Source organism: Castor canadensis, chromosome 16 (genome assembly GCF_047511655.1).
Source record: "Castor canadensis chromosome 16, mCasCan1.hap1v2, whole genome shotgun sequence".
Taxonomy (NCBI): Eukaryota; Metazoa; Chordata; class Mammalia; order Rodentia; family Castoridae; genus Castor; species Castor canadensis.
In genome coordinates, this window is record NC_133401.1 from 20830768 (window position 1) to 20847577 (window position 16810).

A 16810-nucleotide genomic window follows, 5' to 3' on the forward strand; every position below is an offset into this window, starting at 1 on the left:
TCCACCCTCAGCAGCACAAAAAGGAAAGCAGAAGGGAGGGCTGGGGACCTAGCTCAAGTGGTAGATCACTTGCCTAGAAGGCCCAAGGACCTGGGTTCCATCCCCAGTTCTTAAAAACAAACAAAAATTAGCCAGGCACTGGTGGCTCACACCTGTAATCAGCTACTTAGGAGGCAGAGATCAGGAGGCTTGCGGTTTGAAGCCAGCCTGGGCAAATAAATAGTTTGTGAGACCTATCTTTAAAAAACCTTAACAAAAAAAGGGCTGGTGGAGTGGCTCAAGGTATAGGCCCTGAGTTCAAACCCCAGTACTGCAAAAAAAAAAAAAAAAGGTAGATTTGAAGTTTTCCCTTGGCCTTGGCCCAAGTCCTGTGTTCCAGGCAGGAGATGAAACAAATGGCCACGAAGAGACACAGGTGAGTCAGAGTGTGAACTTCAGTTCCTGGAAACTGTCCCAGTCACATAGGTGTGGCCAGCAGGAACCTGACAGAAACATCCCTGCTTCTGATGTCTGGGAACCTCAGGGCCTGGCGAGATGGCAGGAAGGCGATCGTTCTAGAAGGAACTCCTGCCTGCGCCTGTTGCCTAGACCTCAAGAAAACCTATCCAGCTGGAGTCCTGGTCCCTCAGCTCATTCCCAAGTGTTGAGCCCAACCAAAAGAGGACTAGTTGGTGGCTGGTCCTCTCTGCCCCTTTGAACTTGACTCAGGAGAGTCAACAGGGTGGGGGGTTGGGGGGGGAGCGGAATTTGCTGATGGGACTTCTTTCTGCAGCGGTGCTGGGGCACTGGGGTGTCACACCATGGTCAAGTGCACGTGCCCTGCACACCAGCTGTTCTACGGGCTTCCCACACTCAGTAGCTGTGTGGCTCTGGGCAAGTGGCAGTGCCTCTCTGAGCATTAAAGCAGGACCTCACCACCACCACTTGGTGTGGTGGGGCATGCTTGTAATCCCAGCACTCAGGAGGCTGAGGCAGAAGCGTCACAAGTTCAAGGCCAGCCTGGGCTACATAGCAAAAGACCTTACTGGCTATGTGGCTTTCTGGGTCTGTTTCTTCCTCTATCTAATGGGGATAATGACAGTGACAGTCACCTGGAGGGGGAGGAGAATTGGTACTACACAATAAGAACTCTACCTGAGCTGGCCTCAAACCAAGATCCTCCTAATCTCTGCCTCCTGAGCAGCTAGGATTACAGGCAGGAGACACTGGCTCCCAGCCTTTTTTTTTTAAACTCCAGATCTTTCTGCCTCTGTCTCCAGAGTAGCTGGGATTACAGGTGTGCACCACCACGTTCACTCTGGTACCCTCTTTAGGAAGCTTTCTGCAGTTTTGTCTCTCAGCCTCTGTACCAGTCTTTTTTAGAGGGCGTGAGGTGTACCTCCTTATTTGTGCATTTGCTTTCTGGGTCTTGTCGCCCCATCTCTAATGTAGATGCTCCATGAGGACACAGTCGATCAGCCTTGCTGTCTCAGGGACCTGTGCTCCCCAAGCCGACTCATCCCATGTGGCCCTTTGCAGACATTCATGGCCCCATGCTGGGGATTGGGTCTTGACAGAGACTCCTGGATGAGGACAGTGTCCCTTTGCCTGCCCTGGGGCAGGAGAGCTCCAGGGGCAACAGACATGGAAGAAGGGAGGAATTCAGAAAGCTGTGTAGGGGTGAGGGGCAGGTGGAGGGGAGCTCAAATACACACTTACTTAAGAGTTCAGCTTTTTTTTTTCTTTCATTCTCTTTTTTGGGTACTGGGAATCAAACTTGGGGCCTCACACTTGAAGTGTTCTACTCTTTGAGCCATGCGCCAGTCCTCAAGTACACTTATTTTGCCATTTTTTCATTGAGATAAATTTCACACAAAGCTGTATGGTCGCACAGCTGTAATCCCAGCACTCAGGAGGTAGAGGCAGGAGGCTCTTGAGTTCAAGGCCAGCCTGGAGCACACAGAGAAGCTGCAGCTGACTGGGACAACATGGAGAGAAATTTCTCAAACAAACAAACAAACAAGAAAACCTTTAAAAGCATACAGCTGGGCTCACGTCTGTAACCGTAGCTACTCAGGAGGCAAAGATCAGGAGGGCCACAGTTAGAAGAAGCCCAGGCAAATAGTTCCACAAGACCCCATCTCAAAAACCCTTCACAAAAAAGGCTGGTGAAGTGGCTCAAGGTGAAGGCCCTGAGTTCAAACCCCAGTACTGCAAAAAAAAAAGCACATGATATAATATTTGCTTTTTTTTTTTTTTTTTGAGGCAGGGTCTTACTTTATTTTATTGGCAGTACTGGGGTTTGAACCCAGGGCCTCACACTTACTAGGCAGGTGCTGTACCACTTGAGCCTCACTTGCAGCCCTTTTTACTTTAGTTATTCTTCAGATAGGGTCTTGTGCTTTTGGCTGGACTGGACTGGACAACGATCCTCCTACCTCCACCTCCCACATAGTTGGGATGACAGGTGTGTGCTAACATGCCTGGTTCACTGGTTAAGATGGCTCTTGCTAACAGTTTGCCCAAGGTGACCTCAAACCTCAGTTTTCCTGATGTCTGCCTCCTGAGTAGCTGGTATTATAGACGTGAACCACCACACCTGACCATCTGTGACTTTTGGATGATGTGGCAGATTTGCACAGACTGGGAGAAGTTCTTATATCAAAGCCCAGCATCTGTTTTGCACAACTATAAAACTGCCCTGTTTCTTCTTCTCCTCCTCCTTCTTTCTTGGTGGGACTGGGGTTTGAACTCGGGGCTTCACACTTGCAAAGCAGGTGCTCTACTCCTTCAGCCACACCTCCAGTTCATTTTGCTCTGGTTATTTTTGGAGATAGGGTCTCATGATCTACTTGCCCTGTCTACTTTTGAACCACCATCCTCCCAATCTCAGTCTCCCAAGGAGCTAAGATTATAGGCATGAGCCACCGTGCCCGGCTTGCCCTGTTTCTTTTGTCAGTGGCTCTGACAGGTTGGGGAAAGCAGGCTGTTTGTCCCATATTCTGGACTTGGCTGTCACCTCTTCACAGTGTCCATTCACTACAGGCAGCTTGATTTTCCTGTTTTTAGAAACCCGGGGTCAGTGAGTGAGACCTTTTTTTTTTAAGGAGACTCATAACTGCCCAGTGAATGTCCTCGTTCAGTGTTGGGATTGTTGGGGCCCTAGAGGCTCCTGCCTCGTCCCTCCCAAGTAAAATTCCTCACCTATCTTGCCCTTGACTTTGGCAGTCATAGGCACAAAACGATACCATTCGTGTTTCATGATACCATTTGTGGAGGTAAGATGTGACTTCCTGAGAGTATCTTTTCAAATAAGGGAAACTGAGAAGAGTTCATATTTGCCAGGTATTTTCCAAGACCCAGCCGGCCTGGTGTCAAATTCCAGCTTCTACTTTCTGGCTGTGTGATCTTGGGTAAGTTACTCTGCCTCTCTGTGCTTCAGTTTCCCCGGTGTGATAGTGTCTACCCCATGGGATGATTGTGCAGACTGAATGATTGATAGCTGAGGGTCTGTCTGCCAAAATAAATGCTTTTTTGGGGGGTTGGGGTGGGACTGGGATTTGAATTCAGAGTTTCTCACTTGCAAAGCAGGCACTACAGAGCTTGAGCCACACCTCCAGTCCATTTTGCTCTTTATTTTGGAGATGGGGTCTTGAGAACTATTTGCCATAGCTGACCTCGAACCTTGATCCTCCAGATCTCAGCCTCCAGGCAAAATAAATGCTCTTAAGATGCTGTGGGGGCTGGCAGAGTGGCTCAAATGGTAGAGCACCTGCCTAGCAAGTGTGAGGCCCTGAGTTCAAGTCCCAGTATCACAAAATAAAGGAAGTCCCCAAAATAACTTAAGAGGGGGAAAAGGTGGCCCAAACAATGTATACCCATGATGTGAGTAAATGTAAAACCGATTGAAAAAAAAAGACTCTGTGAGAGGCTGGATGCCAGTGGCTCATATCTGTAATCCTACTCAGGAGGCAGAGATCAGGAGGATCTCGATTCAAAGCCAGCCTGGGCAAATATCTCATAAGACCGTACATCTAAAATACCCAACATACACGAAAAAGGGCTGGTGGAGTGGTTCCAATGGTGGAACACCTTCCTAGCAAGTGTGAAGCCTTGGGTTCAAACCCCAGTATTTGAAAAAAAAAAAAAGAAAGAAAGAAAGAAAGAAAAGACTCTGTTGGTGTTGCATCAGGAAAACCTGGCCTAGCTAGACCCTGACCCCTCCTCCAGGGTGCCCTCCTGGCCTGCATCCCAGGGGCGAAGGGGAGGGAGTACTGGCTCCTGGCTCACCTCCCTGCCCAGCAGCTGGGCCACTCTGGCTCTGGGAAGTCAGGTACACCCTGGGCGGGGTTTTCTAGCTAAAGGCAGGTGTGGGAAGGTTCTTTAGCCCTGAATGAAGAGGCAACCTGGAGAGAGTGCTGAGGCAACCACCTGCAGAGCCCCCTTGTCACCCACTCCTGGAGTCCTGAAGCCAGAACAGGTGAGAGAAGGGGAGGGGAGCTCTTTTCTCTCTCCCTCTCCCTCTCCCTCTCTCTCCCTCCCCCCCTCCCTCCTTCCCTTTCCCTTTCTCTCTCTCCCTCTCTCACGCAGGCACGCATGTACACACACCACACACACACACACACACACACACACCTGGAGCAGAGAAGGAACCAGGGATGAGGGACATGAACTTGGCTACCGTAGCCCACTGAGTGATCCCCAATGATCTTGGGATGAACCCCTTCCCCAGGGCCTCCAGGGGAGGACGGTCCACCCCCAGCAGCCAGGACTTGCCCCCAAGCCCCTCTGTCCCCCAGCACCGAGCCTGTGACCTCCATGCTGGCCTGCCCAGTGGCTTCCCTCCTCACCCTCTGGATCATCCCTTATCCCCAGCTATCCCTGTCCTCCTCTCCCCGCCCCCCCCAGGCCACCAGCTCCCTCCCTTCCTCCTGTCACCAGGAACCACCTAGAAATAAAAGTGCACTAAGGGCCAAGACAGAGCTGGCAGGAACCGGATTTTCCTGTTCCCATCTGTCAGGGTGGCAGGACCATGTTCTCAAAGACCCCCAGTGGCCGCCCCTATCTACCTGTCCTACAAGGGCCAGCTGGGGAAAATGTGGCTCCCCCACTTAGTCCCAATCCCACTTGAGAAGAAAGGCAAGGATTTCTACATGGCGGCCCCACATTTGTGTACTAAACTGCCATCTGGTCCTCAAGTGTTTATAAATGTCACACTTGCCAGGGCACAGAAAGGAGGGCAGAGAGGGGAGAAACTGCGGGAGGTGGTGGTGTTGAGGGGCTGGGTCTACCTGGGAGGCTGTAGCAAGGCCTTTCAGAGTTCAGGGGACAGGACAAGGTGCTGGGTGGGGACAGAGTAGCAGAGTGACAGGATTATCCACGGGAATGGCTGATGACAGGCTGCAGGACAGGGCCAGGTCTGAGGCTGGGATTCTTTTTTTAATTAATTAAATTTTTGGTGGGACTGGGTTTTGAACTCAGGGCTTTGCATTTGCAAAGCAGGTGCTCTACCGCTTGAATGGCACCTCCAGTTCATTTTGCTTAGGTTATTTCAGGAGCACTGGGGTTTGAACTCAGGGCCTCACACTACACTCGCTAGGCAGGTGTCCTTATGTCTTGAGTCACTCCATTAGCCTGTGTGTGTGTGTGTGATGGGGTTTTTTCTTTCTTTTTTTATTTGTGGGGTTGTTTTTGTTTGTTTGTTTTTGTTTTTGTTTTTTTTTTTGAGATAGGGTCTCTTGAACTATTTGCCCGGGGCTGGGTTCAAACAGATCCCTCCAGAGCTCTGCCTCCTGAGTAGCTAGGATTACAGGTGTGAACCACCAGTGCCTGGCTACTCTGGCTGTTTTGGAGATGAGGTCTCATGAACTATTTGCCTGGCCTGGTCTTGAACCTCCATCCTCCTGACCTCAGTTTCCCAAGTAGCTAGGATGATGGGCACAAGCCACCAGCACCCAACTTTTAGTTTACTTTTGAGATGGGTTTTTTGTTTTGTTTTTTTTTGCTACTTTTGCTCAAGCTGGCCTTACAGACTTGAGAGCAGGGAGCCCTGGGGAGGAGGCAGCCAGCTCTGGGTGTAGGGGACAGATTAAAGGCCAGGGAGGAAGCAAGGGGGCTGAGTCCCAAGCAGAGATAATGAGGCTGTGCTTGGGATGAAAAAACAGGGAAGAGGCAGCATTCACAAGTGATTCTCTGCAGACATCAGTGACTCCATTTCTCCAGGGGAACCAGAGGCTGGATCCTCCTCCAAAGTTGGGGCCTCTTTCTAGCATCTTACCACAGCCCCCCATCCCAAAGGAAGACCTCAGGGGATCCAGATGGAGGACAGGGGAGCCGGATGAGCTGTAGAAACTGAGGGTAGATAGCTGATGAACTCCCTGACCTCAGAGGACCAGTGGGAAGTACAGGCTCCCATTTGCCAGCAAGAGCCCAGCCCTGATTTTGACTGTAGCTATCGGGGTCACCAGGATTCCCCACTGATGCCAGGCTGCTGATTTTCCAAATGCTAGATGACTCTGTACCCTTCCAGCCCCCCATCACCCTGGACCTTCCCATCTCTGAGCTTCAGTTTTCTTTGGTGTGAAATGGGCCTGTCATCATCTACTTGCAGAGTCTGAGTTGGCAGGTATGGTGGATCATTCCTGTAATCCCAGCTACTTGGGAGATGAAGATTATGATGAAGATTAGGAAGCCAGCCTGGCCAAGAAGTTAGTGAGACCCTCTTTCAATCTAGAAGCCAGTGTTGTGGCACAGGGTGTAAATCCCAGCTATGCAGAAGGCATAGGTAGGAGGATCACAGTTTAAAGGCAGTCCGGAACAAAAATGAGAGGCCTGCCGGGCACTGGTGGTTCACACCTGTCATCCTAGCTAATGAGGAGGCTGAGATCGGGAGGATCTTGGTTGAAGGCCAGCCCAGACGAACAGTTTGCAAGATCCCCATCTCCAAAACAGAGCAAAATTGATTGGAGGCGTGGCTCACGTGGTAGAGTGCCTGTTTTGCAAGTGCAAAGCCCTGAGTTCAAACCCCAGTCCCACCAAAAAAATTAAAAACTGGATTTGAGACAGCAGAAGCAGCCCATGGCACAGGGCATTGACTCAGGGTTTACTAATCGGTACTGTGCTCCTGTGTCCCTCTGACTATGTGACTGAAGGCCAGAGAGGTAAAGGCCTTTGGTCCAGGTCACACAGCCTTGGGTGGCTCCTGACCCAGCAGGCCATTTATTCTCCCTAAATCTAAATCTTTCACATCTCATAGCTGGCTGGTTTGCTCTATGAGACACCTCCATGGCTTCCTGTCCCCCTGCAGCCTCAGGGAGGTCAAAGAGGTGCCTCTCCTCAGCAGGGATCCATCCCCTTCCTGGCAGGAGGAAGGAGAACCGCTAAGGAGGTTCAGAGATATTGTTATAGAACATTCTGTCTGTCTTTTCACCTGAAACAAAGCAGCTTTATTGTCTAACTGCTGCCAAGGGGTTACAAAGGGAGACAGGGAGATGTTGGTTGAGACTCAGCGAGAGAGGGAGAGAAAAACAGGTGGAACCAGGCGGAGCACATCCACTCTGCACACAACCAGGAACCTGGGGCTGGGGGATGCCGCAGGGAGGAGGATGGCCACTGTCCTTTCCTTCAGGAGGTGTCTGGTGACCACACACAGACAGCCACAATCAGGCTGATGGGGGGAAGGGGAACAGAGAACTGGAGAGCAACTGGTGGACTAGCGTGGGGACAAGTGGAGGCAGGTCCATCTGTCTCTCCCCTGCCTCCATTTTCCTCTGTATCTTCCTACCTCTATCTCTTTCCCCCCTCCCTCCCTTCCTCCTCTCTCCTTTCCTCTCTCCCTCCCTTTCCTTCCCTCCCTCCTTTTCTTCCTTCCTTCCTGCCTCCCTTTCTCCTCCCTCCCTCTTCCCTCCCTTTTCTCTATCCTTCCACATTCCCACACATATTCCCTTGGCCTCTGAGTGTCACATGTCCTGGGTTTGGCAGACAGAGGAGCCATGTCTACTTCCTGCCATTGAAGTGCTCACAGTGTAGTTACAGAAAGGAAGATTGGCCTCGTCTCCCAGAATCCTCTGTGCTCCTGCACCCACAGAGCCCGCTCCATCATCTCTGGATGCTTTGGGGATCTGGACCGTGCGCCAGTGCCTCATGGGAGTAGGATCCAGGAACCATCAGGGCCACAGGAATACCTTCCAACTCTCCCCTAGGATGGCCTAGCTGGGTGAAAGGATGGGTGTGGGGAGGGAGCTGGCGCACCTCCTAGGTCAGAATCCATGAGCAGCATTTTTATCACCCACAAATTCTAGATAAGACTGCTTTCTCATCGATCCACAGTCCTCCTCAGCGCCACCTCCCAAGTAGCTAGGATTACAGGCTGGAGCAACTGAGCCCAGCCTAAGTGTTTGCTGAAATCAGTCTACACGCGGCCTTTCCCACTGAGCCTGGGGCACAATCTACAACAGCAGTGCTCCCCACCTCAGAGGGGGGTCCCACTGTACCTGCATCCAAAGGCACAGGCTTACTTCAGTTGGTCTCGGAGTTCCCAGGCTTCAAACGAGAGCGAGTCTTCCTCCGGGTGCAGTACTAGGGTTTGAACTCAGGGCCTCAGGCTTGCTAGACAAGCGCTCTACCACTTGAGCCACGCCCCCGGAATTCCATCTTGTTCTCTTGTGTCTCCTCCTACTTCTGGGTTCTGGGGTCTAAATGCTAAACTTGAGTTTCATCAACCCGCTCATGTGAGGAGTGGAACCCACTGGTTCTTCACCCAGAGCTACGCACACCAGCACCCTTTGCTTTGTAGGAACTAACAGCAAACACTTAGGCTGGGCTCAGTTGCTCCAGCCTGTAATCCAAGCTACTTGGGAGGTGGCACTGAGGAGGACTGTGGATCGATGAGGAAGCAGTCTTATCTAGAATTTGTGGGTGATAAAAATGCTGCTCATGGATTCTGACCTAGGAGGTGCGCCAGCTCCCTCCCCACACCCATCCTTTCACCCAGCCAGAGTGAAGACTGAGCTAGGCCATCCTAGGGGAGAGCTGGCAGCTTTCCAGTCAGGCTCCACCCTGCTTGGTTTAGCACCAGCATCCTCTTAACGACTTCTTGGCTCAGAACCCTGGTATACCTTTTGTCTCCAACCCACCTGGGTACATAGCCTCCTTGCACTTGCACGAGTGCAGGCTCTGTTATGAATGAGGGGAGGGAGGAGGTGCAAATCCCCTAGAATTGCTCAGAGCACAGGAGGTCCTGGGTCCCAAAGCTTCCCATAGATCCTTTCCCAGCACTGGGGGCCTGGTGCACACCCATTACTAGCTGCACATGCACATAGCCTGTAGCCACATGGCACAGATGTCAGCCCAGCCTGACAAGCCTGCAGCAGCAACGCTGTGCTCACTGTGACACAGTAGGTGCTGCCCACTCTACTTTTGCCTGCTGGCTTCCAGCCACCTGATGGAGTTTGAAACAATTTAGGTCCTGCTTTGTCTTCCTTTCCTCCCCTCCCCTTCATCCACGGGACTGGGATTTGAACTCATGGCCTCACACTTGGTAGGCAGGCATTCTTGGGTGGCTTGGAGCACACAGTTGTCTCCTCCTGCCGCCGCTGGCTGGGGGACTCCACCACCTAGGCTATGACAGCAGCTAGGTGGTGCTTCCAGGCCCAGGCTGAGTTGTGGGGCTGGAGAACCAGCCCAAGACGCAGCTGGCACAGGGAGGCAGCTGGAGAGGGCTCAGCACTCACGTGGTCACAGTAAGCTCCCAGGCTGTTGCCCATCTCGCCCTCAATGCCACAAGCCTCCCTTGCCCTTCCCACTGGTGGTGGTAGAGATGGCGTGGCAGCACTTTTGTGCTAGTCCCTCTCGCAGCCAGCTCAGGCACTGCGAGCCTTCCAGCCTGGCACACAGAGCTGGCACCGCATGCATGGCGCAGAATGGGACAGGGACAAGGGAGAAGGGCACCGCAGTTTAATGTGGTCCATCCCCTGGGGCATGTATCCCCAGGGCAGGACCTGGCAATACTAACCGCAAGTCTCTGCCAGTTGATCCCAGACCCAGGTACAGGGCTGCCCCCGCATCCAGCAGGTGGACTCCACTGAATCCTGCCCAACAGGGACAACGCCACCGCGCCACCCGTGGTGCTTGATGTGAGTCCCAGGAGTCAGGCAGACAATGCTGGGTCCTGTGGACCCATGTCTCCCACCCACATTTCCCAAAGGCAGAGCTCATCCCATTGCCTTGGTTGTACAGAAGGAACAATAGAAGAAAAAAAAAAGAGTACAAAATGCAGGGTCTGGGGGCTCACCATTTCTCCTGGCTGGCTTCACCACACTAGTCCTGCCAAGAAAAAAAAAAATACCCCAACAGAGAATTTGACCCAAGCAGACTGAGGGCGTGGCTCAAATGGTGGAGCATTTGCACAGCAAGCCTGGGGTCCTTGCTTACATATTAAAATGTATCTATGTGCACAAGTGTGTATTTGATATATATTTTATTTTTGGGACCATCTGACTATGCAGCGCAGGCCAGTCTTGAACTTGTGATCCTCCTGCCTCATCTTCCAGAGTACTAGGATTATACATGGGTACCACCACTCCTGGCCCAGCTCATCTTTTGGAGCCTGCCTGCAGAGGTCCCAGGCCAGGGACAATTCGTGAACAGGCTGTCATGTCTATCTCAAATTCTATTGGCTGTGACCACAGGAGTAGGTGGGCCAAGTGGTTTAGACCTAAGTGGGCAGTGAGATTTCCCTCCAAAGGGGCCATAGGCTGGGGGCAGGCAGATGCTGCACCCCTTGAGCCACATCGCGCCCCTTTTCCACTTCAGTGATTTGTGCTTTTTCCTGGGGGCTGACCTCAGACTGCGATCCTTCTGTCCACGTCTCTCACATAGCTGGGGTTACACGCACGCTCCAACCACACCTGGCTTCAATGTATTTTTGATTTATGACATTTTTAATTTATAGAGGGTTTATCAGGCTACAACCCCATTCTAAGATGGGAGGGTGTACACTCACATATTTACACACACACGCCACATTCATAACCACCTACATACCATATACACCTCTGCACACACACACTTCACATATGTATGCAGTGGGTGCACACACATGCCACATCACACATCCGTGAGCACACGATTTCTCACAAAGCCGTATTTGCACACACATGTCCCACAGGCACACATGTCCACCTGTGAGATACACCCACGCAGGACCACAAAGAATATACACACCTGCAGAGACACCTACTCCACAGCCACACCTGTACACATCAAGACAAGCAGCCAGTGTTTCTGCACACATGCACCCACACCACGTCTGCACCCCCAGCCACAAGGCCGTGTCCACGCACCACCCGGCTGCATCCTTGAGCTAATGTGGCCTCTGTCTCCTGCCCCACAGCCATGGCCAGCACGCAGGTGCCCTTCTTCTTCCCCATGGCTCACTTCATCCTCTTTGTGTTCACGGCATCCACCATCTTCCACCTTCAGCAACGATTAGGGAAGACTCAGCTCACGTGGGAGGGCCAGACGCCTGTGGCATTGGGGCCATTGCCAGCCACAGAGAGTCACCAGCTGGAAGGCATGTTCACCATCAATGCCATCGGGCGCCTGGGGAACCAGATGGGCGAGTACGCCACGCTGTACGCCCTGGCCAAGATGAACGGGCGCCCCGCCTTCATCCCCGCCCAGATGCACGACACGCTGGCCCCCATATTCAGGATCACGCTCCCCGTGCTGCACAGCACCACGGCCCGCGGGATCCCGTGGCAGAACTACCACCTGAACGACTGGATGGAGGAACGCTATCGCCACATCCGGGGCCGCTACGTGCGCCTCACGGGGTACCCGTGCTCCTGGACCTTCTACCACCACCTGCGCCCCCAGATCCTGCAGGAGTTCAGCCTGCACGAGCACGTGCGCGAGGAGGCCCAGGCGTTCCTGCGGGGCCTGCGGGTGAACGGGAGCCGGCCGGGCACCTTTGTGGGGGTCCACGTGCGCCGTGGGGACTACGTCCGCGTCATGCCTCAGGTGTGGAAAGGGGTGGTGGCCGATCGGGGCTACCTGGAGCAGGCTCTGGACCGGTTCCGGGCTCGCTACCACTCCCCGGTGTTCGTGGTCACCAGCGATGGTATGGCCTGGTGTCGGGAGAACATCGACGCCTCCCGGGGGGACGTGGTGTTTGCGGGCAATGGCATTGAGAACTCGCCAGCCAAGGACTTTGCACTTCTCACGCAGTGCAACCACACGGTCATGACCATCGGCACCTTCGGAATCTGGGCCGCCTACCTCGCTGGGGGAGAGACAGTTTACCTGGCCAACTTCACCCTGCCGAACTCTCCCTTCCTCAAAGTCTTTAAGCCAGAAGCAGCCTTCCTGCCAGAGTGGGTGGGGATCCCTGCTGACCTGTCCCCACTACTCAAGCACTGACACCAGCCTGTCCCTGGCAGCCCCTCAGCTCCCAGGCATGAGGAACCCTTTGTTAAATGCACTAAGACCCTTCCCACTTGCATGGAGACGCCTTGGGCTGCAAGGAAGGGAAATCCAGCTAATATGGTCATACGTCTAGCACAATCAGAGCAGCAGAGGCACAGCTCAGGCATCAGCTAACTTGGCAGCTCAACAACTTCATCAGAGATCCCAGCTTTATCCATCGTCTTGCTGTACCCTCAGTTTCTCTTCTCAGCAAGTTGTCTCACGGGCCCAAAATGGCTGCCACATACATCACATGCAGACAATCTCTTCCAGAGGAGCAAATCAAGGCTTATGCTTAGGCTGGGGGAGTATGTGGTTCAAGTGTTAGAGCACCTGCGTAGCAAGTGTGAGGAACTGAGTTTAAACTACAGTATTTCCATAAAAAAGAAAAAAGCTTATTCTTATCTTGGGACCCTCTTGAAGAGCGAAAGAAATCTGTATTAGTCTCTTTTCCATTACTGTGATGAAATACCTGGGGCTGGGTGACTATTATACAGGTCTGGTGAGGACCTTATGTGGATGGCATGACAATGGCATCCAACAGGAAGCAAAGGGAGGGGCCAGGCTTGCTCTTTCTAGAACAACCTGTTTTCCAGAACTTCTTTGTCCCTTTTAAAGGCAGTGCCTCCAATGACCTAAAACCCTCCTGCTTGGCTCTGCCTCTTAAAGGTCCCACCATCTCTCACATCTGCACACTGAGCTTTGTCCTGTGCAATGTAGGATTTGTGTGTGTGTGTGTGTGTGTGTGTGTGTGTGTGTGTGTGTGTGTGGTACTGGGGTTTGAACCCAGGGCCTCACACTTGCTAGGCAGATGCTCAGTCACCTGAGCCACTCCACCAGGCCACATCTGCACACTGAGGATGAAGCTCCCAACACAGGAATCATATTAAAACTATGGCGACTTCCTAAACCCTTCAACAACTTACCCCCTTATCTCTGTCAGGAATTGTGCCACTCATCCATGTGGCCCATTATGATGCAAAATGAGTGAGACCAGTAGATTGGCTTAGCCTCTGATCCTCTAACTGAGGAGTCAACAGGCTCTTCTGAAACGTAGCAATTTTTAGACAACCTGGGTGGTATTACCAAGGAAGATGCAGACATTGGTTATTGGTAGACAGGAGGGAGGCCCTGAGTGGTTATGCAGATTAATCACTACCCGAAGTTACCCGCTCAAAGACAAAACTGGAGTTTAAGTAGAGCCCACAGTCTACTTCACCCAAAGGGCTTTGGTCCATCCAGAAGAGGAGCCTTTTCCAATTTGCATAAAAGCACCATACTGGCTACTAGCTGGTGGGCATCAAGATTGTATGCCTTGCCTCTGAACCTGGGTTTCTAGAGGCCGATCATGTATCTTGGTAGAGATATATGAGAGCAGTGTGACCCTGTGAACCTCCAGGATTCCACTCAGTGACTCCGAGTTTAATCCCCAGTACCACACACACACACAAAATGCAGATTTTATAAATCTTGGTATGAAGGTACTTCTCCAGACTTCCTACAGATATATAAGGCACACCTACTGAGTATCAGAAAGAAAGTGATTTAGAGCTGGGCGTGATAGCACAGGCCTTGGGGACCAGAGATAGAAGGATCCTGTGTTCAAGGCCAGTGTGGGTTATATAGTGAAATGCTGTCTCAAATGACACCACCAAAACGAGGTCTAAAAGCGTGGGTGTGGCTGATACGAATTGCTGTGAGGACACATCTGGCTGAGGTGTGGATAAAGGTGTAGGTTCAAAGATAGTAGGAGCACAAACTCCAGCGATAAGCCTGCACGCAGTGACCATGAACCAAGATGGTAAGTGGAGCGGAAACTCATGTCTCTCTTCACCGCCCAACACAGAGTCCTTCCTGGCTCTCCACACAACTTCACATTCCTGAAAGCAACAATGTGATGACCTGGATTTGAGTCAAGCAGCCACCATGGGCCATTTATGTAAGGCCGTGGGCGAGTCTCTTAATTGGAACACAGTGCTATGTGTGGATGAGGGGGGTCCCTCTCCAAGAGAAAAGGTAATGGAGGAGAATGCAGACCACTTCTGACTTACAATAGGGTTACTTCCTGTTCAAAGCGCTGGCGGCTCATGCCTGTAATCCTAGCACTCAGGAGGCAGAGATCATAAGGATCACAATTTGAAGCCAGCCCAGCAAATAGTTCGAGACCCTATCTTGAAAAAACCCAACACAAAAAAAAAGGGCTGGTGGAGTGGCTCAAGTGGTAGAGCACCTGCCTATCAAGCGTGAGGCTCTTAGGTCAAACCCCAGTACACACACACAAAAAAAACAAACCTGGGGCTGGAGGTGAAACTCAGTGGTGACCACAGGCCTAGCATGCAGGAAGCCCTGGGTTCATTCCCCAGCAGTGGAAAAAAAAAAAAAGATATAGAGGGGAAAAAAAAATCCTAAGGCACGTTATAAAGTTTGCATGGACAAGGAAAAAGACCTACAACAGGAGAGCATTCTACACTAAAGAAGTTTCAGAATGATTTTACCCTAGTTCGTGTGCAGACTATTAATAGCAGAACGGAAGTGCAGACAGAAACAACCTGATTGGCTGAAGTGACAGACAAAATCATCCTAATTGGCTGCAGTTTCGTTTGCCTTATATGGGCACGACTTGGGCCCCTTTCAGCTTCTGATTGGCAGAGGTTCAGCTGCTGTGATTGGCTGAGATTCAGGGCTTCGTTACAACGGAATACAGTTATGTTAGTTTACAACTTGCCAGCACATGAAGTTAGGTTGTATTTCCCATGTATGGCGGCCGCATTGGGGCATACTTTATCACCCAGGTGCAGAAAGAGGCGTAGGCAAAACGTTAACAATTTAACTGTCCTGATAAGCCTATCATAAATTGAAATATAACTCCAATGTGTATTTAATACACCTAAGCCACCAAACATTACATCTTATTATACCATAGAGTATCAAAGGCTAGAGGTCACAGCTCACAGCATTGCTCAACGACCTGAGAAAATATGGATGGCATATTACTAGCTTACCAGATCAGAACCGAAACTGCAGTTGCTGGGGCTGGGAATGGAACACGGTGGTAGAGCCCTTGCCTAGCATGTGCAAAGTCCTGAGTTCAATCCCCAACACCACCATACCCCCCACCCACCCCTACCCCCGCCCAAAAAAAAAAAGACAGTTTCTACTTGAACACATAATGCTTTTCATCATTGGGAAGTTGGAAAATCTTAAGTCAAACCATCATAATTTGGAACCATCTGTATAAGGACTGACTGAGAAGAAGCCCCCCAAAAGTGGGAACGTAGGAAAAATATTTTCTGGGGCTAAGGCAAATCATGTGATTGCACCCAACATCAAATAGACTAAGTAACCTCTCCACATGCCTCAGGAAAACATGTACCCGCTCTAGTATCTACCTCACATCCCCTTGCAGGCTTCTCTGGTCTGACAAGGTAGCTGTCTTAGGGCCCAGGTGTATGGCTTTGTCCCCAAGGAATGGTGCCACAGTACTTACTAGGTTAACATGTCTCTGCCTATATAATCCAATTCAAGGAATCCCTTTCCAGTTTCCAGTCTTAGTTTAAGTGAATTTTGGTAGAGAAATTTATAGGGACTCCAGTTATAGTGGTTCACACCTGTAATTCCAGCTCTCAGGAGGGAGAAGGCGGAAAACCAAGAGTTGGAGGCCAGCCCAGGCTACATAGTAAGTTCATAGTAAGTTTGGAGACTCTGTCTCCAAAAAAAAAAAAAACCCAAGACTTAGCCAGAGTCAGTGGCTCATGCCTGTCACGCCTGTAATCCTAGCTACCTGGGAGGCTGAGATCAGGAGGACTGAGTGTTGAGGCCAGCCCAGGCAAATAGAGACCCTATCTCAAAAATAACCAGAACAAAACGAATTGGAGGTGTGGCTCAAGTGGTAGAGCACCTGCTTTGCAACTATGAGGCCATGAGTTCAATTCCCAGTACCACAAAAAAATATATAAATAAATCCTCTTTTGCAACCCAGGATTCATTGTACAGTATGAGTTTTGATACATATAAGAAGGAATATGGTGAAAACAAAAACACCCACTAGTGCCAACGCCTTACCCAATGACCTTCTACCAGGATTGCCTTTGGGCTGCGAGTGTGCTAGAGTTTATGTTCTTCCTTCCCTCCATCCTGTAACCCATGACCCCTAATAGCTGCAACCCCCCAGGCTCCCAGATCTCAGTAAATCCCTTCCCATACTCAGCCTGGGCTGGCCTGACTTGCATGAAACAACAGAGGTAATGTAGCACATGTGAAATTGGGCCACTGCCAAGCCTAGTCTTTTTTTTTGCCAGGATCTCATTATGTAGCCCAAGCTGGCCCCAAACCCGATCCTCCTGCCTCAGCCTCTGGAATACTGGGA

General features: G+C 51.2%; 1 protein-coding gene and 1 pseudogene across 1 annotated transcript; both read left to right on the forward strand.

Annotated features, from left to right (window-relative positions):
* The first annotated feature begins 4318 nt into the window (after positions 1–4318).
* Positions 4319–12842, forward strand: LOC109682676 (galactoside alpha-(1,2)-fucosyltransferase 2-like). Its single transcript, XM_020158047.2, is given in 3 exon segments — positions 4319–4459; positions 11372–12391; positions 12394–12842. Coding segments are annotated over 2 exon segments (1065 nt in total). The 5' UTR covers positions 4319–4459; positions 11372–11373; the 3' UTR covers positions 12441–12842.
* Positions 12843–16392: 3550 nt separating this feature from the next.
* Positions 16393–16469, forward strand: LOC141418380 (small nucleolar RNA SNORA40; annotated as a pseudogene).
* The last annotated feature ends 341 nt before the right edge of the window (positions 16470–16810 follow it).